Source organism: Leuciscus leuciscus (assembly GCF_965113295.1).
Source record: "Leuciscus leuciscus genome assembly, chromosome: 5".
In the NCBI taxonomy this organism is placed as follows: domain Eukaryota; kingdom Metazoa; phylum Chordata; class Actinopteri; order Cypriniformes; family Leuciscidae; genus Leuciscus; species Leuciscus leuciscus.
In genome coordinates, this window is record NC_138729.1 from 12,413,469 (window position 1) to 12,434,260 (window position 20,792).

General features: G+C 37.9%; 2 protein-coding genes and 1 long non-coding RNA gene across 3 annotated transcripts in view; all 3 read left to right on the top strand.

Moving 5' to 3' along the window:
- The window catches only part of camk4 (calcium/calmodulin-dependent protein kinase IV), a 61,971-nt gene extending 58,765 nt beyond the window's left edge, over positions 1–3,206 (top strand). The window contains exon 12 of the mRNA XM_082171490.1: positions 2,424–3,206. Within this exon, the coding sequence (XP_082027616.1) occupies positions 2,424–2,588 (165 nt within the window). The 3' untranslated portion in view covers positions 2,589–3,206. The remainder of the gene's footprint in view (positions 1–2,423) is intronic.
- A 3,251-nt stretch (positions 3,207–6,457) lies between these two features.
- Positions 6,458–20,792, top strand: part of kcmf1 (potassium channel modulatory factor 1) — a 35,095-nt gene continuing 20,760 nt past the window's right edge. Inside the window, exon 1 of the mRNA XM_082171485.1 lies at positions 6,458–6,664. Coding sequence (XP_082027611.1) covers positions 6,649–6,664 — 16 coding nt within the window. The 5' untranslated portion in view covers positions 6,458–6,648. The remainder of the gene's footprint in view (positions 6,665–20,792) is intronic.
- On the top strand, positions 9,481–13,801 carry LOC309499977. The gene is made up of 3 exons (XR_014206402.1): positions 9,481–9,939; positions 10,641–12,292; positions 13,501–13,801. It is a non-coding gene; the product is annotated as an uncharacterized lncRNA (long non-coding RNA).

Below are 20,792 nucleotides of genomic sequence, written 5' to 3' on the forward strand. Positions count from 1 at the left end.
CGAAAACTGAGCTTTTTGAAAACGCTTTACCAAGTGGATAAATTTGAAAACAGCGTTTTCACGTTGTAGTGTGGACTGTGAAAACGGAGGTATTAGAAAACGATGACACATGTTTAATCATGTGATGAGTATTGAACCAATAGATATCTATGTTTATACCGGTATTGTGCCTGTTATGTGCTATTCACTTTCACACTGTTGCTAAAGATATGTTACTTTGTACACTTTTCATATCGCAGTCCTGCAAAGATGAAAGAAAATTTACACGCAAACATGAGAGCAGTTGCGTTTTTGACCAAACATATAATGGTGACTGAGAGCAACCTGGATGCATATTTTGCTGAGTGGTGTTTGAATGGTGAGAGATTTTGTTAAATAAAATGATCCTGTCAGAAGAATAGTGTGAGAACTTTATTATGTCTGTTCCGTCTGTATCATCTCAGTGAGCTTTTGTGAGGGTTTACGCATGCGCAGAAAGGTGAATTTAGCTTTTTCTGACGTTTCAGTGTGGATGAGAAACTTTTGGAAAACGCAAGTGTGGACGGAAAGCATTTTGAAACGAAAATGCCGTTTTAAAATGTATCCGGATTAATGTAGACATAGCCTAAGAGGAATGACAGGCCATAGTGGAGCCGAGGGAGCGGAGAGCCAAGGTGGAGCTGATGGGTTGACGGGGCGAAGTAGAATCCGGGGCGAGGAGGCTTGAGGTCAACGAAGGAGAAGCCGAAGGGAGCCAGCGGAGACAGGGATGAATGTACTAACGCAGACCAATGAAAGGAAACGAGAAACAGGTGTTGCGAATTAATCAAACAATGAATCGCCATAAAAACTAGTGCATACATGGGTAACAGAACAGGAAACAGTGCAAAACCAACCAAAAATACAACCAAGAGCACCAAGATACAATACATCTTTTTTAAATTTAATTTCCAATCTCTATTGCAGTACTCTGGTCAAATGAATGTGCTTTACAGCCACTGTAATCCTTCATATGGCTGCTTGCTTGTGCTATTTGCTGCAACTAAATCTGCGAAAAAATCTTTTTAAGTGATGAACTGTAATAAATCCAAACATGATTTTTCTTTGTTGTCTTAATACAAAAACATTACCACAGTTTGGATTTACTGAAGTTAATATTAGGACTTTCACTGTTTTAGCTTTTGAGTGAAGCTTATTAAGGATGAGAGTGTTAATGTATATGATAAATATTAAATCAGGAAACTAAATGAGGTCAAATAAACCCTGTGTATGAGTTTCCCTTTTTCTTGGATGAAAGTGCAATAGTTCTGATGAAATGTAAAAAGATAAATTGAAAACAGTTGTGATTAAAGGGATAGTTTACCCCAAAAATGAAAATTCTGTCAACACTTCCTCACCCTCATATTGTTTCAAACCTGTATGAGTTTCTTCTGTTTAACACAAAACAAGATATTTTGAAGAATGTTGGTAACCAGACAGTTGACGGTAGCCATTGACTTTCAAAGTATTTTTTTTTTCTTACTATGGAAGTCAATGGCTACCGTCAACTGATTACCAACATTCTTCAAAATACCTTGTTTTTTGTTCAACAGAAGAAAGAAACTCATACAGGTTTGGAACAACATGAGGGTAAGTAAATGGTGACAGAATTTTCATTTTTGGGTAACTTTCCCTTTAATAATCATAATTAATTATTAAAGGCCCACTGAAGTGCCTTGGAATGCGCAGCTTTGTATGATGCGTTGACGTAATTTCCACTGAAACAGGAAGCTACATATTGAATGGCTCCTCCCCCTTTTTAAATAGCCAATAGCATTTAGTTTACCTCACAGACTGCAATTCGTACTTGACAGCACAATGGAAGCGAATCTGAGCGCTGATGATGCGTTGGATTCAATAGTAGGTCTGAATAAATTCTAGCCATTTACCACTAACCAACGTACAGTTGGAAAATGGAATAAAACTGGAGCGTTTGAGCAACCGAACACACATCTCCAACCCATATTGCTCCGTGACATGTCAACGGTCGCTTTGGCCAGGTGGTATTTATAGCATAGGAGGCGGGACGCTTTAGATTCTAGACAGCATTTGATTGGACAGAAGATGTGATGAGAAGCTGTGATGTCATAAAAATCCGTGATCCATTTTAGCGGAAGTGAGAGACTATAAGTTTTGAATGCTTGTATCTCCTAAATGCGAATTTTGTCATTGTTTTGGAACACACCAGCTTATTCATAACCTTAAGGCTAACATATTCATACTAAAAGCTAAAAAAATTACATTTTGATTTCAGGGGGCCTTTATTAGTCATGATTATCATTCATTTTTGAGCAAAATATTTGTAATTTATCAGTTTAAACATTACCTTGCAGCAAAATGTGCTTAAATATAAAAGTAATCAAATTCTAAACACAATGCACACCTCTATGTTTATGTTTCCACAGGCAGCGGTCAAAGCGGTGGTCGCTTCATCTCGACTGGGCAGCGCAGGAAGCCACAGCAACCCAGACGGCAACAAAACCAACTGCAGTCCATCCTCTGTCAAAGAGAAGACAGCAGAGGATCAGCCTGACACTGAGCAGCCTCAGATTCAGAATGAAGTCTCTTAGATCTCCACAGAGCCTCACTGGAACTCAAACTTCTTCCCTTCATGAAAGGAACATGTTGCTTTTTGCAGTGGGCCTCTTAAAGGACAAAAACGACGGGCTTTGTGTGGTTCTTCTGCATGCGGACTGTTTGTCTATAGAAACGTCCCACATTGTGACTCAGCCAGTTGCCATATCACGCCAACATTTGATAAGTCCGTAAATTCGGATTTTGTACAGTGAATGAGCATCATTGGATGGTAATGAGAAGAACCAAATCAACTGTATATCAGTAAATATTTATGTCATCATGCTTTTGCTGAGATAATTGCCAAATTATCATCGTACTTTCAAGGGCATATGTTGCTTTTTAGTTCTATTAATCACATTTGTGCTGCATTAAATTGAAATAATTTTATTTGTTACGGTTTTTTACTTAATATTGGTCACTGATAGAAAGATGCGGATATGGAACTGAACCTTTACATACTGTAAGCTTCAACTGAATGCCTTATAACATGTTTTTATATTTCATAAGTCATTTCAAAGTTATTTAATATTTTAGAAATACTTCTAAACAGTTTATTTTAAACTTAGAAAACAAGCATATTGTGCTTTGTTTAAATAAAGAGATGGTGATTTTTTTTTTCCTTGTCTAAATCTGTTGAGACAGGATAACAAACATTGCAATGAAAAACACTCCCTTGTGCCAAAATGGTCTTTATTTGAAGTACACTTTCACCAACTCATTTAAAGTCCTGCTTATTTAGGCATTTCCCTTTAAAATAAATCAAAACTATTGGGTTTTTATCTAAATGACTTACTGGCAATAGACTTCCTCAGAATCCAGTGCTTTACCAAGGAATCTGTGTTTTAAAACACACAGAAGAGCATGGAGGAGTTTTGATCCTATTCAATATTCTTTAACGCATGCTTGTAATGTATGGTACGAGGGAATGCCGTTTCATAATCTGATAATCACATGTAAGGAATGTAATGTGGATATACAGGGGTTCATGTTCTGCATGTAGGAATGTTTATCTTAACTGCTGCAATTGTCTTTTTAAATGCACTGTATTTTACAGATAAAACTCGCTGTCTAATTAACAGAATGATATTGGAGGCCATTTGACGGTCACTTTGTACATGACACTAGTGTGTCAACTTTGTTTATCTGCCTGTTTCTATTTCTAAGGACTCAAAAATGCCAATAAGATAGCACTGTATATTACTTGCAGAAATAAAGAATACAAAAAATCTAGTTGGAATCCATTTTTAAGTTCTGAATGGGTGCGATTCATTATTTATGTATGTAGCTTGTTGATCTAATACTCTATACCCAGGGTTTTTAACCAGGGTACTCCAGGGTGGATCTTTCCAGTGTTGGGGGTAAACGCATTACTAGTAACTTGAGTTACATAATCAATCACTTTTTTCAAGCAACTAGTAAAGTAATGCATTACTTTTAAATTTACAATAAAATATCTGAGTTACTTTTTCAAATAAGTGACGCAAGTTACTTTGTTTTTCCATTTATTGACTGAGACCTCTCCTGTCCCCATGCTGAGAGAAATCAGGAGTAAGTGCAGGTGCGTTGTGTGCACTGTGTAAACATGATGGTTATTATAGTTCTAGACTAAATGTGAGCATGAATTTACTCATTTTACTTGAAAATTAATAAAAAACTGAACTGCAAACTTAGAATATTACTCAAACCTGCAACAATTTAATGTTAAATAATACAAATATACTTTGTGTATTTAATCTCACTTTATGAACCATTGTCTTGCTGGTGACCTTTGTTAATCTTTGTTGATTGACTTACACAGATAAACATCACATTTGTGTTTCATTGGCTACATCTGAATTTGCATACTTTCCTACTAGTAGGCGAAAAACAGTGTATGTGACAAAAGTAGTATGTCCGAATTCACAGTACTCTTAAAATAGTCGGAAAAAAGTACCCTTATGAAGTACTTCATCTGGCGAGATTCTGAAGTGTACATACGATGGACACTTTACTATCCCATGAGGCCACGGGAGAGGATTTATAAACGGCAGTGAAGCGACGTAACTGACACTGGTCACATGATAATGATAACATGGTGAATGTAGTCCAGATTACATGCTATCCACACTCATACTATATAGATAGAACATATGTTTTTAGCGGTCGTGGAGTATACTTGTTCAAAATAGAGAGCATGCGATTACGGACGCAGCCATTTTTATTTAGGTCCTTACACACTGTAAAACATTATGTGATCAATAAGTTAAGGCAACTTGTTTTTACATTGCTTTAACTCATCAAAATAAGTTACGCAATTTTCAACTTTTTTTTTAAGCAGGATTCAACTAATTTTAATGTCATTTAAGTTGAAATGACTTAAATATCCAAGTTGATTGTACTTAAAATATATATATTTTTAATGCATTTGCAAAAAATATAGCTTTTTTGTTATTAAAAAACAAACAAGAAAGCCCAGCCTAGGTGAGAAAAAAGTAGCACAAAATAACGTTATGTATTACCTTCCATAAAAGTATAAAGTTACTTTTTTAGGGGGTCACACAATATTGTAATGCATTACTTTTAAAAACAACTTTCCCCCAACACTGGCTCTTACTGTATATTTTCATGACATAAGTTTCTAACAAGTTTCTAACTTTCTAACTAATGATCTATTAAGCATTATGTAGAGAAGTCAGTTGCTGTTCAAAAATTAACAATCATATAATAATGATGTTCGTAAGTTAAACATTTATAAGAAGGTGTAAGGTGAATATCAAAGTATATATATCAAAGTATTATGGTATTTGAAATCATCACGATACCATCATCACGATAAATGGGCATAGTAAAAACTACCATTACCACACAAGCAAAAAAAAGCCATTTTATTGCCATTCCTAAACTGGTGTTTAAAAATATATATTTTCCATATGCATGTATTCATATCCATAACACATTTTTTTTTTTTTGAAGATTGTGTATTTTCTTTTATTGATTAGTTTATTTATTTTTGTTATTTTTGAATTAACGATTATTAAAATAGAAAATATTTTTCATTAATTTATAATTTTTTCTATATTTTACAGTTTCAATCTACAGTGGCCACAAAAACCAAAACACATAAGCAACACATATAAATGTCTGTAAACAAGTGATACTACACCTTTTCAATGGCTACTTTTTAGGCACAACATAACCCATGCAGCCATAATAATTCTTGTAATGTAATATTTTTATCTTCTTATGTTTCCTTTGTGTAGGCCTATAAAAAAAATTGCCCAATTCTTCACACCATATTTAGTCTTTCTGCCAACCTAGCACTCGAAGGCTCCTTTATATAGTCTTCAAATGTAAAAGTTCATTCTACAGTTTCCAAAAATTGAAGCACACAAAATGTCAAACCATCTATAAGCAAATGATGCGAGACTTCACATTTCAGAGATATTTTTTGCAATGACTTTTAATCAGCTGTTGATTCGTTTTTTATTGACCGAATGAAGTTCTCATCAGCTTCATACAGTCCAAACGTCAAGTGTCCAAAAGCGTTTTTACTTTTTTTGAACAGTAAATACATTTTTCATAATTGTTGAGAAATGCGGTCTAAATAAATAACACTGGCTTTTATTTTAAAAATTATCTAGTGCGATTAAATTCACACGTTTATGAATGAATAACTCCTAATACTTTTGGGTCCACTGTATTTGTGCGTTTTGAATAATAATTTGAAAATAATAATAATATTTAGCTACAGTAGATGGCGTTAGTCAACACTAACAGAAACCCATTCAACAGCAACACGAGTTTACCGCCCTTCAAACACCACAGAAGAAGAAGCAGATGAGTCCTGCGCCCCCTGCCGGTAGACCTCTCCCGCACCCGGTCCATCTCTCACACACACATTCGCTTGATGACAGACGGGGAGGGGGAAGCGGAGAGAAGTAAGCCCCGGATCCATCTTCAAGAGAGAAAATCGGAAAGAAAGACCGCGTCCCACTTTTATTTCGTTTTTAGCGGCACCTTTCCGACTCATAGACGTTAGGGAGCCCGAGGAGGGGCTGTGTCACTGTCTGTAGGATGTCCCGACATGAAGGTAGGTGCGAAAAAACCGCCGATCGCTGCGTCGTTGGCTTGAATTGTAGGCCAGTGCTGACCCGCGGGTTGCCATGTTTTCAATTCAAATGCACTGGGAAAGACTCATCATGGCGGCCGCCGTGAATTTTGCAACCTTTTATGTACTTTCACCGCATCGTTAGCGCTAAGGGCGTTTTCCTGAAGCCGCCTGGTGTGATATTGAGCTGGGCCTGTTTGCTAGGCCGGGCCTTCTGCGGCTCCCTCAGCCGCGGGAGTGAGTGCGAGTGTGTTCCCGCAGGTAGTCCGTGGAGAGGTCAGGGCTTCGGTTGGGCCTGTTTTAAGAAACTTAATTTTAAAGCTTTCTGCTGTAAGTTACCCAGCACTGCTAGAATGACGACCGAAGGCAAGTACTCTGCTGGGTAAGCGGTGGTAGAGCTCAGTCAGCCCGCCCTGGAGCTCATGTTAGGGAGTATGTGTGTGTGAGAGCCGTCTTGAGTCATGTCATGTTTCAGGCCAGCACAAGTGAATGACTTGCACGTCTGGATTTAGCATTAGCTGGTGTCAGTGAAGCCATAGCTGTGATTGCTTACGAATATTACTCTATTATTTCTGGAAACACGTTTATATTTCTAGCTCCCTTTGTGAAGACAGTCGGTATTTAGTCAAACCAGTATGTTTGGATACAAGGAAGAGATTCAGCATTAAAGTTATGGCTTGATCATGTGGCTTCAGACACATTTGTCCTGTTAAAAGTTGACAGAGCCTCAATGAGGACTGTCAGTGCAGCGATGCTTACTAAATTTATAAAATGCAAATGACGTTACATTGAAATATCGGTTTAGGTTTGATATAATTTATGCTATAAGCATAGGTCATTACCACTGTATAAGCTTAATATTTGAACATGGTGGTACCATGTTTTTGGACATTCTATAGTACAATGGCATTTGCATGTTTTTGGACATGTACCATTGGTACCTCCACGGTGCTTTTTGTAATGGGAATGTTAAAGGGTAAAAAAACTTGTCATGTTTTGTGTGCTTCTCTTTTTATTTTAAAACATAGGTATATATGGTATTACCAAAATACATTTTTGATATAGGCTATTATGTGGTACTTTAAAGAATAATTATGCCCTAAATATCAGATTATAGTACATTTTATTATTCTTATTATTTTTTTATGTATGAATCGACCTGAAATCTTAGTAACTCAATGTGAGTTATTTGAAGTATTATCTGTTCAGACATTTGTTAAGTGCTTGCTATTTATGTCTGTCTCAACCTAGTGAGCTGCCTATCTAGACAGCATGTCTGTGCATCATCAAATGTGCCTTTGATTCCCAAATATGCTGTCTTTGGGTTGGTGGCAGCTCACTAGATTTCTAGACAGCGGATGTCACCTGCCTGTGAATGAAGACTGCTTACACATGCGTCTAGTTTCTCTGCAAACAACACATGGTGCTTGAGAGTAGCTTCCAATGGGAGAATCCTCAGAAACCTAGTGATAACTGACACCTCAGATAATTATTATTATTATATCCGGATTGGTTATAGTTTGGCAGCTGCACTTTGATTCAAGCACAGTGTCAGATTCGCTCTGACGTTTGAACAGAGGATCTGGATTCTGTAATTAATGCTCAATTTCATCTGAGGTAGCCTATATTAAATACAGTAGGCATTTCGGATATGACTGCACAAGTCCAAACTTAAGGAGTCCCCTAGAGTTATTAACGCATGTCAGTTGCCAAGACATTTTCAGTTTTTTGTAGCCATTTTTTTTATTTTTTTTACGTAGTTTTAGGATAAATTTAGTTTCAACATGGGGTGTTATTAAGTTGTATCCATATTTCACATCACCTAAATGATCTTTGATCCACATAGAAACAAAGCCCATCTGTAAAAAGCAGAAATAAAGCCCAACTATTAATTATCGTCTTTCGCATAGGTCATAGGAACAAAACTAAAAAAAAACTAAAGTTTGTGTCAAAACGAACTAATTCTGATTTTCTATGACACAGAGTTCAGTTGTTCGACAATTAGGACTGACTGATGACCCGGGTCAGCGAGAAAGATGCGTTGATACAGTTGACAGAATTAAACGGATGATAGTTGATGCATGAACGAACAAAGAGACACAATGTTATTTTAAAATCCGTCTTGGTGAGTATCCTAGTAAATACAGTAGGTTATGTCTTAATTGAACACAAAAATTTGAGAAGGAAATCATATATGTATCATTATATTGGATCCGTTCGTTCGCTCTTAAAGGAACACTGGTCAGCCTAATAACACCTGCTGATGTCTCTGTCGTTAAAGGAGAACTTGGTAACTTTTTTAACTTAATAAAACTGTCTAGAAATCATTTGGATGGTTAAACAACCTGTTCTGGTGATATTGGTGACTTTCCCCGCTCCCCCCAGCGTTCCCAGGCGGAAAACCAACCTTGCAACTTGCGCACTGCCGTCCCGGCAAAGTGAAATTGGAAGTCTCGTGAGAACCGAGAACGAGAAGAGAACGAGCGCGAAACACAAATTGCTTTACGGCAATTCGACATAAACACACACGCATGTATGATGTATTACCAGATGACCCACCTCGGTAGACATAGCTCCACACGATACAGTTGGCTTGCTCCGATCAAAACAAACGCACATGAGCAGCGGTAGAGAGGGGGAGGAGGCCGCCGCAAATGAGTTTTTTACGACTGTGTTGTGAAATATACGCCCCCCCACAGCTGTAGGGGGAGCTCGTGGGGAAAACATGCGACAACAAAAGGGAAAATCAGCGAAGAAGTGACTAGAGTTCGCTAGAGTTACAGAGTTCTCCTTTAATTTGAATTAAACAACAAAAGTAAAAAGCCTCATACACTGCTCATTACTGAATAACTTCTGTAGCTTTAACAAAGATTAACCTATATTTAATTTATACTTTCTTTTCCTGAATACTAGCTATTAGACTTTCAAAAAAATTATATTTAATTTGTTTCTTTGTACTGCTGTGTTGATTGGTGCTATTGTTTTGTGATTATTATATTACTTAACTTTTCGTTTGTCGTTAATAAAGTTTGTAGTTTTAAACTGGTAGTTTTTGCTATGGAAATTGCAAACAAGAATTGTGAAATATCACTGATCTGTAAACTTTTGGTGTCATAAGCTTATTTACCAGACAGGGTTTTTCTTGTCCTGCCAAAGATTTATTTTATCATTTAATGTGATGATATCTGCAGTAGCGGTACTCGCTAATAGCCGACTGCTTTGAAACGCTCCCGCGAGTGTATAAGCGCACTGTAACTGTACGTTCACACCGCTGCCGACTTGAGCTGCAAAGAAGCTCTGGCTGCCCTGTCAAGGACGCTTGTCAAAAAGTACGGGGAAGCTTGTTGACGCTTTGGCCGCTCTGAAGTCTGTGTCACACCATGAAATGTTATAATGACAGCATTTTTATAACCGTTTTGGTCACATTTGGTCGGGAAAAAATAATAATTAGCTATTATTATCATTAATAGTGAGTGCGCGCGCGCGGCCGGGGCTCTCTCTCTCTGCTCGTTCTTATATATGCCCTGTCAAGCGCGCCCTGTTAAACTGACAGGACTTAAAAACGCATGCAAATGATAAACTTTCACTCTATGGTTAAACTGTGCAATTAATCCGATAATGATAAGAAACCCAGCAACGGCGATGATCAACTTCTCCTCCATTTTCTCGGAACTAATGTTTTGGTAGGAACGAAAGTTTCCATCGTATGTTTCTCCGGAATCAGCCAGCGCGAAGGACGTCTATATTCTGATTGGTTTCTGGCGTTTTGCCGCTGAACCGCGTCATAGCTCATTACCATAAAGTTGAGCTACTTTCAACTTTCTGATTGACGCTCAAAACGTGACGCCGATGGATTTGACGCTCCTTGCAGCTGAGAGAAGCCAGCTTCCATTGAAAATTAATGACTTCCGGTAACTTTGGAAGCTCAAGTCGGCGGCGGTGTGAACGTACAGTTAAGAGTGTCAAAGGTTTCCAGTTACTACGCATTTTTGCAGCGTTGCACAATGTAGCCAATCACAGACATATCTGTTGAGTGCATGAACACAATGACCAATCAGATGTGTTTAAGTTAGTCAGAATCCAGAGTTTTTGTTCAGCGTGAGTTTTGCATGCTCGTGCACAAATCCTTTCATTAACAACAAATTAGAAATACGATGACAATAAGAGATTCATATCAGAGCGTAGACCACTTATAACGGGATTTTCACAAAAGCGCAGCTTTGTGTACATTGTGTTTGTTTTAGATGCCATCTGGGGTCATTTTTGGCCTTGATAGTATACATTGTTACTTTTATAATGGCAGCAACAGCAATGTGATAAGACACAGATTTATTATATTTATATATTACACAAAATAATAAAATAAACAACAATTGTACAGTATTTCCAGGAGGCGTGTGTCGCGTTCTTTATCTGTCCGCCTGGAAACAAAGCCATCATGACGCCAAACTCCCTCATGGAAGAAGAAAGCCGTCGTGTTTACAACTGTGACAATGAGCGCATATCAGGATCAACTGAACGCTGGACTTTCAAAAGCAAGTGAAGTTTGCAGTGCCGTTGCAGTAAAGTTCTGCAGCAAGTGTTATTCTTGAATGAATCATTTATTAGATGCATGCCAGTCTGTTATCGTAGGGACATGAACTTTACATTTTCACGCCCCTAAACATGACGCAGTACAAAACGAACTGCTAGGTTGCTTTACATGTCAGTCAGACGGCCTCTGGGCGGTCCTTGGCCAATGAAGCTGCTATGGAGTCCAGACCTTCTGCCGTCTGTCTAGTGAGACTAAAACATGTGAGACTAGAGTAACATGTCTATGGAAACCACGACACCACTTACATTTGCACGTTTGTCAGATGCTTTTTTCCCCAAAGCTTTATATCCCTGATCTTTTATCGATTCTTGCATTCTCTGGGAATTGAACCTTGGCAACTCTGTGCTCTACAGGAACGCTGGGAGCTTTAGAAATGTAGCAACGTGGCACATTAATGCAGAATTAAATTTGATCAGAAAGAATTTAAAGTTGGAGCTGTCAATTTTATTGAGTTTTGATCATTGAATGTCTAAAGAGATGATGTCTCATGATTGATCTCACATAAAGCAAAATTTGGATTTGTGGTATGGGAGGCTGAGATAGTAGCAGATGAATCAAGAGGGTTGTTCTGTCTGTGCAGTGCAAAGTAAATGATAAACTAGTTAGGATCCATTACCCTGTCCCCATGCTCATCACAGTGCTTCATCTTGGTCATGGCACCAGTGTCACAGGTTGAATTTTGCTCTGAGTGAGATCTGAACTTGCAACCTCTTTAATGGGAAATAAGCAAGTGAATGGAGAAAGGCCCTCAAGCTCACAGCCATGGTGCTGTTTTGATTCTCTCGGAAAACATGTCCAATACAGTGCAGAAAGGTTTACTTAATAGAACTTAATAGGCTGTTTATTTTCAAACTTAAACATTTTTACTCTTTAATCTGATCCACTCATGACTGGATTGTATGACATCATAAAAAGTGAAGCCTCTGCTCCGCCATATTGGTATTCCCTAGGATTCCCTCATTCTATTGAATTAATAGGAAATCATCTGATTTTAATGAGAAAACATTACCTAACGAGTAGGGCTGGACCCGAATATTCGAATATTCGTTCGGTGGGTTGGTATTCGATTTGAAAATTTGACATTCGAATATTCTGGTTTTTTTTTTTTTTTTTCGCAACTGCGGTTCTCATTCGCGCTTGAATAAGGCCGGAGGACACACTGGCTGCGTGGCGTGTCCGTTTTTATTTCTGCTCCCATGTTAACAGGTTGGAGTCTGCACACTGCCTGCATGAGACACGCGTCTCAGGCGCGGCTCGAGCCACGCGGAAAACGCGTGCATGCTAGAAATAGAACCGACCCCAGTGTTCCTGCAACAGGAGTGTTCTCTCGATAGAGCGCAGAACAGCGGAGTTTGTATGGACAGAAGTGCATGCCTGAGCTTGTGTTTTGAGTTAAGCTGCGTTGCTTTGACATTGTGGAAAATAGAATAATAGAAACGAAAATGTATTAGCCTTTTTACCCGTTATTATCAATCTAAATTAATCTCGTTTTTAATTTAAATTAATTTCGTTTTTTCTTTATTTAAATTTCGTTTTTCTTTATTTAAATTTCGTTTTTTCCTTTATTTAAATTTCGTTTTTCTTTATTTAAATTTAGTTTTTCTTTATTTAAATTTAGTTTTTTCCTTTATTTAAATTTCGTTTTTCTTTATTTAAATTTTGTTTTTCTTTATTTAAATTTCGTTTTTTTTTCTTTATTTAAAATTTCGTTTTAAATACAAAATTAAATTCTTTATTTAAATTTCGTTTTTCTTTATTTAAATTTCATTTTCTTTATTTAAATCTACTGTGTCAGTAATTTGTTAGTCAGAAAAATATTAGACTACCTTAAAAGTATTGCTTAATTTAACAGACCTGTGTGCGTGTGTTTTATATCTCTAGTGCAGTGTCCGTTATCGGAGCGTGAGGCGCGCCGCTTCCCGCTCGCGCTGTTCTGTAGTTTGTTAAAAGTTTATTAATTCTGAATGTGTCGCGTCTCGCATGTCCCATCTATATTGCACCAAATGCGACACTGCACTCCCAGTGAAGTCGATTGGATAAACGGTTCTCGAAATAATCAAAATGCAAACAGACATACCGACACATAGAGAATACTGCCTTTATTAGAGAGAATAATATGTTCAGCATGTTCAGCCCTCTCTCCGAAGCTTCGAATATTCGATGTTCATTACTACCGAAGCTTCGAAGCTCAAAAAATGGTATTCGGACCAGCCCTACTAACGAGTCAGTGTTTTTTATATTTGTAGTCTCCCTGTACATTCTTACAATGCAAACATCCTAAACATTTAAATGGTTATTTGTTTATTGTTGGCAATTTCCCGTTACGTTCATCTTCAATACAGTAGCGAATAGCAGCTGATGGATGAGACACCTCAGCATTATATTACAAATGTTACAATGATTCTTCTGAAATCTGAATACAGATTTATGCTTGCGCCTACAACATAATTCATCATGTACAGTTCGCTGTGGTTATGTAATTATGTTGTGTTGTATAAAACAGTTTTTTTTTTTCGCTCAGGAACTTTAAAGCGACACTATGTAACTTTTCAACCTTCATAATATATTTCCAAGATCCTTGTGATGGTACATCGACTTACAATAGGTTGAATGACACGTCTGCCATAGCCTGACAGGGTCTGTATCGCTTTTACTGGCACTATGTAACTTCGGGGTTCGGGTAGTAACAAGAGCACAAAAAGAACTACAAAATTCGACTGCTTTACGGCATACGTCACTTCCCCCACCATTTCGTCAAATTTGGACGTGAGAGGCCAACCAGCGTTTGTTTTCGGCTTTCGTGCGTATGTTTTTGTCATGGGGGCTGTTTACACCTGGCCACTTTATGCGTTTTCTCAGATCGGATAGCTATCCGATCGTGAAAAGTCCAGGTTTAAATGCCCGCCGAAACGCATTTGAGACGGATTTGAATCCGATCCCTCAAACCACTTCAGGAGGAGATCTGAGACGCATTCCAGACGAAACTGGACAAGTGTAAATGCATATGGTTGTTGAAACCACATATGTAAATTGTACTCCTCCCAAAAATGCTAAAAAAAAAAAAAAAAAAAAAAAAAACCTGTGAGAGCGTGCTATATGTTATATCCAGATATGACGACGCGCTGGAACACGCATCACCGCAGATGAGCAACTGCATCAAGCCAACGTGCAAACTATCGCAAATCAAAGTGAAAGTAAGTCGCAGACGCTTAACACACAATCTTCATCATTAAAAGTAAAGAAACGAAATGATCTTACCAGGGCTGTTACTGCTCTCTCTTATTGCGGTCTTTCATTTTTAAATTTTAGCTGATGATCTATAAAATGCAGCTCATATCTGTTGCTTTCGTGACGACGTTGTTGACGTTGATTCCTGCGATTATCATGAGAACTAGAGGTGGGAATCTTTAGTCACCTCACGATCCGATCCGATTCCGATTCTGGAGGTCACGATCCGATTCCAGATCGATTCTTTATCTACTTTTCCCCCCTTATTAATTCATTAGTTTACATAAGTAATTAAGTACTTTTAAAAAAATAATTACAAATTAAAAAAAATCATTAAAACAGTTGTATTTTAAGAATTTTAAACTTATATAACTTCAAACCATACAAGCAAGTAGCAAATAATAAAGAGGAGCAAAGAAACATGGCAAACAACAAACAAAGAGTGCTTTCAGTATTTAAGATTATCTGAACATTTTCCATTCAAGAACTGTGAGTGATTTTTCTTCATCGTACTTTTGTATTTTACTATGACATAGACTGCGGGAGATCTATTAAGCTGCATTCACGCTCGGATCTCTTTTGAAATATAAGAAGTAATGTGGTTTGTCCTGTCCGTTTAATCCCTTAAGACATAACTGGCTGTGTTTACGTTCATTTTGCACAAGTATATTAAACCACTTACACGGAGTCGCACAGCCGCTTGCGCGAGCAGTCTCGTACACAAACAAAGCGTGCGTCAGCATTTAAAATTGAAAGCAGCCTTCTGTTAGTGAGATTCATATTTTAAATATATAAGTCCACTGCATTCCAAACCACATAAATGATGACTTCGTAGAGCATTTGTAAGGAAAATACAGACGGGCGAGACAGCACACTTTAAGTGTAACATCAAAACAAGCGCGCGTCTCTCACAGTGCATCCTGTGCAATGAAGCCTGTGAATGTCCTTGTAATTCGCTTCAACCTTTCCGAACTTTATGAAAGATTATTTTACGGAAGGTTCGAGTTGTGTGCGTGTGTGAGGAATTGTTAGCAAGCAGAAGACGGGTGTTTCTAAAGCAAACTCAGCGTCATCGCACATCTGGTAAAAAACTAAGCTCAGAATCGATTCTGAAATTCTCAGAATCGATCCAGAATCGTTGGAGAGAGAATCGCGATGCATCGATGGATCGATTTTTTCTCCCACCACTAATGAGAACAGCTTTCAATATCTCACATAATTATCATAAATAAGCCTAACGTAGAGGTTGTAAATAGTGTAAACGAGCACAATTTGCAAACTATTATGATAAATTGCAATAATCATGTCTAATGACATCATAACGGCCAATGTTATGAAATAATGCGACGTAGGCTACATTTAACTTAATTGATGTTATCTGGCATTTTGTAATGTTTACATTCCAATAAAAACAACACAAATTAAATTATACAGTAGGCCTGGACTATAGACTATTTACTTGTGATTTAGCTGCAATCATGTAAAAATTTTATAATATAATTTACGACAGTGCAAGTATTCCACAGCGACTCTAGGGGTCACTGTTTGACAAAAACACAATTTCTACATAGTGTGGCTTTAAATTATTCAAGTGTTTTCATTAACAGCATGTATTTCGAAGCAGTAAAGATCAAGACTTAAACGTTGGCTAAATGAATAATTAGGTTAGCTCAACAATAGGCTATATACAAATAACATTTAATTGAATAATTATACTTGAATATACTGATGATGCATGGTAAAACTTTTAAAAATAATAAAGTGCAATTTAATAATAGTGTATTGTTGTCAGTTATTTTATGTTTTATTGTTTTTTTCCCTGTGACCCAGTTTCCCTAGTGTGTTAGTCATTCAGTTCACCTGTCGTCTCAGTTACGCATTATTTTCACATCTGCATAGTTGACGATTACAGCATTTCACTAGAATTGTAATGAGAGACGTGTTTGTAAACTTGTTTCCCTTAAAAGAAAAGCTCACGTGTTGCATCTCTTTCAAGTATAGTAATTAGGACAAAACTAATTATGATTTTGATACATTTCATACATTTTTTTTTTGTGCATTTGTTTTACAATATGTGGCTATTACTGTCATAGGAATAATATTATAACATCATTATTATTATTCTGTAGTGTAATGTAGACTAAGACACTATATTACAACTAAAAAGAGGTTTGAGTGCCCTTTAAAGTTTAGGTACAAGTCAATGCACAGACTTTTTCCTTTATTCAATTTGCACACTGAATATGGGTTGGAGCTCTTAATTTTGAACTCTCAAAGTGCACTAGATTGATGAATTTAACTTAAAAAATTCTTCAGCCCAGAGGGACCGAGGTCCACCCACCACAGTTTCACAAAATCCTGTGGGAAACACTGCTCTATACACCAGGGCCTGATATTTTTTTTAGACAGTTTTATTATTATATTTATCTCACCTAAATGTTTGCTCACTCATTGCGTTTTTACAATGGGGTAATTTTGTTGTTAAAGGGGACCTATTATGCAAAATTCACTTTTGCATGCTGTTTGGACATAAATGTGTGTACACAACCACCCAATAGTGATAAAAATCCACTCGCTCCTTTTTTATTAATCCCCATAAATCATCAGCAGTGTCTCCCAACGACCTGTTTTCAGAATGCAGCTTTAGTGACGTCACTACAGCACAGGCCCCGCCCACGAGTGTTGACAGACACTGCCGTTTCAACATAGACCCGCCCTGATCGAGTTCACATCGAGTTGTACACATACGCAATTACTGCACTGGCGAGAATGTCTCCCAGCGTTGTAGGTGTTGTGTGGCTGGATGTATTAATCCACATAGCTCTCTCTCTATTTACTCCCGAAATCTGAGGCAGCCGCTGAAGACGAGGTGGAATTATTTTGTTTTCAAAGAAAATGCTCCCTCAACTCTACCGAAATTCGTTTATGTAAGTTACTTGCGCACTTCTTATAACTTACTGTGTTTACTCAGCTCTTACTGTGATTTTCTGGAGTAAAACTGACGCTTCATCTTTTGTGTGATGTACAATAAACTTTATTAAACTCATCAGTATATTTTTGATCATCATTCGGACCTGGTCCGAAACAGCAGACTTGTAGGCTAATAGTGGATACATACAAGCAGATGACAAATACATTATAACCGTAATTAAACTAAACAATACCTGTTCTATCTCCATACAGAATTATTGTCCGACTCCGGGTCGAAATGAACGCCGTTACTGAGAGTTTCTGATATTATCATCTTTCCGTGAGATGAAATTGTCCTGAGAGACTGAGCGCGAGCTCATGAAGCTCCGCCCCCTGTGCCGTGCAGCAGCAGCTTATTTGCATTTAAAGGGCACACACTAAAACAGCGCATTTTTCTGAGCACCAAAAAATGACAATTTAAACATGCTGTAAAAAATGATCTGTGGGGTATTTTGAGCTAAAACTTCACATACACACTCTGGTGACATCAGAGACTTATTTTACATCTTGTGAAAAGGGGCATAATAGGTCCCCTTTAAGAGTTTACACAACACAAGGAAGCTTGATTTCAATCTTTGATTTAAATTGAAAAAAGAAGCAAAAATTTATACAAAATAATAAAGATACAAATAAAGAGAAAAGCCATTTTGAGAGAAGAGAGAGAAGACGCAGCACCGCTGAATCACACACTGTTTGTGAAATTACATCTCGCAGAAAGTTTTAAAATGATTGATTTGATTTAATAATCTGTGTGGATTAATTTACTCATACAATCTACATGCTAAAGTGAATCAGTGTTTGCGGGGGAATTTTCCGCATTATAAGTGGGGAGACCTGCGGAAATGATCAAATTTATGTAATACGCAATACCCGCTATCCCGCGCCGAAATTCGAGCCCTGCAATCCTGGTCCATTCTCATTAATGTTAGTGGTATTTCTCCTCAGTATCTCCTGTGTGTTCTTATTAAAGATTATTCGAAACATTCATCATCTTCATGAGCTTCGTGACTACCATTACGTGACAGAAGAACGGACCATAACAGTGTTTATTTAGCTGCGTTTTATTTTTATTTGTTTCCCCTCCGTCACCATGGACCTTCCCTCAGTACAGTTATTGTGTCTGGAGCAGGGAGACAGGTGTGTTTTACATCACCAGCCTGAGTGAGCGTTCCAAGGCACGCCTTCCAGCGGACGGTCCTAAAGAGGATTTTGCCGCATTCGTAGAATGGGTGCTTGTGAATAACAACTCGCCATTCACAATCGGCCCTGCGGAGGATGACATCTTTACCAGCCCCACTCCAGCATCGGCAGAGGCCAGCTATCCACCACCAACAAGCGACTCGATGGAGATGTTGCATGTGCCCACTGCAGACTGTGTAGACCGGCCTGCCGCGATGGACTAGCCCGAACCAAGGAAGGGGCTGAAAGAAGTCATCGCCCCGAAGCCTGTACCACAACTAGCGTATGACCAGGTGTGCGAGCCAGCAACACCGCAGATCGCCAAGGGAGTGTTAGTGGAGTTTGTCGGCTTGGAGGGAAGCCCCCGCCACAACCTTGTCACGGTGGATGCGGTGGTGAAGCCCTCTGGTGGATATCTTGAGGAACTTAAGGACATTTTTGATGAGGTTTTAATTGACTTTTTTGGAAAAAATATTCCCAGTGCCCCTGTATCTCCAGCATTTCCTGTTTCCCTCCCTCCTGAGATAGACTATTAACGCCTTTTTTGGAGGGAACGTACTGTCATAGTTATGCTTTATAGTGTTTTTTTTCTCTGACCCAGTTTCCCAGTGTTTCTGATTAGTCATTTAGTTCACCTGGCGCCTCATTTAGTTAACTTGTTAGTCCCTGTGTATATATACCCTGTGTTTTCCTGCATTCCTGGTCTGTTCTCGTTAATGTTAGTGGTGTTTCTCCTCAGTATCTCCTATGTGCTCTTATTAAAGATTATTCTAAGCATTCATCGTCTCCGTGAGCTTCGTGACTACCATTATGTAACAATTGTATATTGTAGTATTTAATGTAAATTCGAATCAATTTCTTCTAATAATCCCAAATAAATGTTCATGCTTAATATTTCCTGCATAATTGTGTGCATAAAGAAAATCTTTACCTGTTTTGGCAGTGTGCCATAGACACGCCTATCTTAACGATTTCTGTATATGCTCAAAAAGGTCATTAACGTTACAGATAATGTTCATAGGATCAATTAATTAATTAATGATTAAAATATCCAGAAATCACTAGAGCAATGTTGTAAGTTTTGTTGACTTGTGTACTTACATTATCCCAAACGTTTCCAACAGTGTTTAAATCCAGAGAAATCAGCAATTTTAATCAGGACACTGACCGTGTCCGTACGTCGCCTGTCAATGATGTCATATCCGCATTTCCCTCCACTTTTGTAGAAACCATGGAATCCCCAAAGACAATTAAATATATTATGTTTTTTATTAGACAGGTGAGATGCATTTGGATATCACTCAACAGAAAATGAATCATTGTTATATAGCACAATAGGGTTATTCTTCTTGTTTGCATCGATTGTTTTCTTGATTTACCATTTGAGTCGGAATTGTTGAGAACCACTAGCATGCGTTATTGTTTGTTACTTTGATGTTGTCAATCATAAAAAGACATCGAGATGCAAACTGAAACCCAAATCCTTAAAGGCTAGTTGGAAAATGTAATGACACATCCATTCCACATTTTTCAGTTGAAGCAAATGGATATCTTCCTCTTGTGGTTTAGTTTGAAAGTGTTGTTTGGTTTGTTTGCAGGACTCTGCTGTGAATAGGCCGCAGAGGTCATTTGGCAGGTCATAAAGAGAAATGCTAGTTACAACTCACCAAACCTCAGTTTGAACCCAAAGATATGTGAGACCACAATATAAAACTAAAAATGTGGACCGTACTGAACATTGAAAATGTGTTAGGCTACATATTTCCTCTCAGTAACTAGGAGGCTATTTGATTTAATTTTACAAGCAAACATTTCATTATATAAATCTGGAATTAGTTCTTTGTGCTAATTCCTCCCAGCGGTACATTACCACGGCAGTTTCTGTGTGTAGATTATTGTCGGAAGCTTTTGTCTGCTTTGTGTTTGTCTCAGTTCTCATGTGGATTCTGAAAGACTTAAGGCTGCATCCTAATTCACATGCTGTAATTGACAAATCAGTCTTAAGGAATATCTGCAGTGGTTTCTGTGCCAATGACATTGCGTTAGTGGAGGGCTTTGCAATACAGATGTTGTCTTATTTGCAACATGACGATGTGTAGCTGTCGCGCTGGACTACTGCGTCTTAAGGCACCGATATAC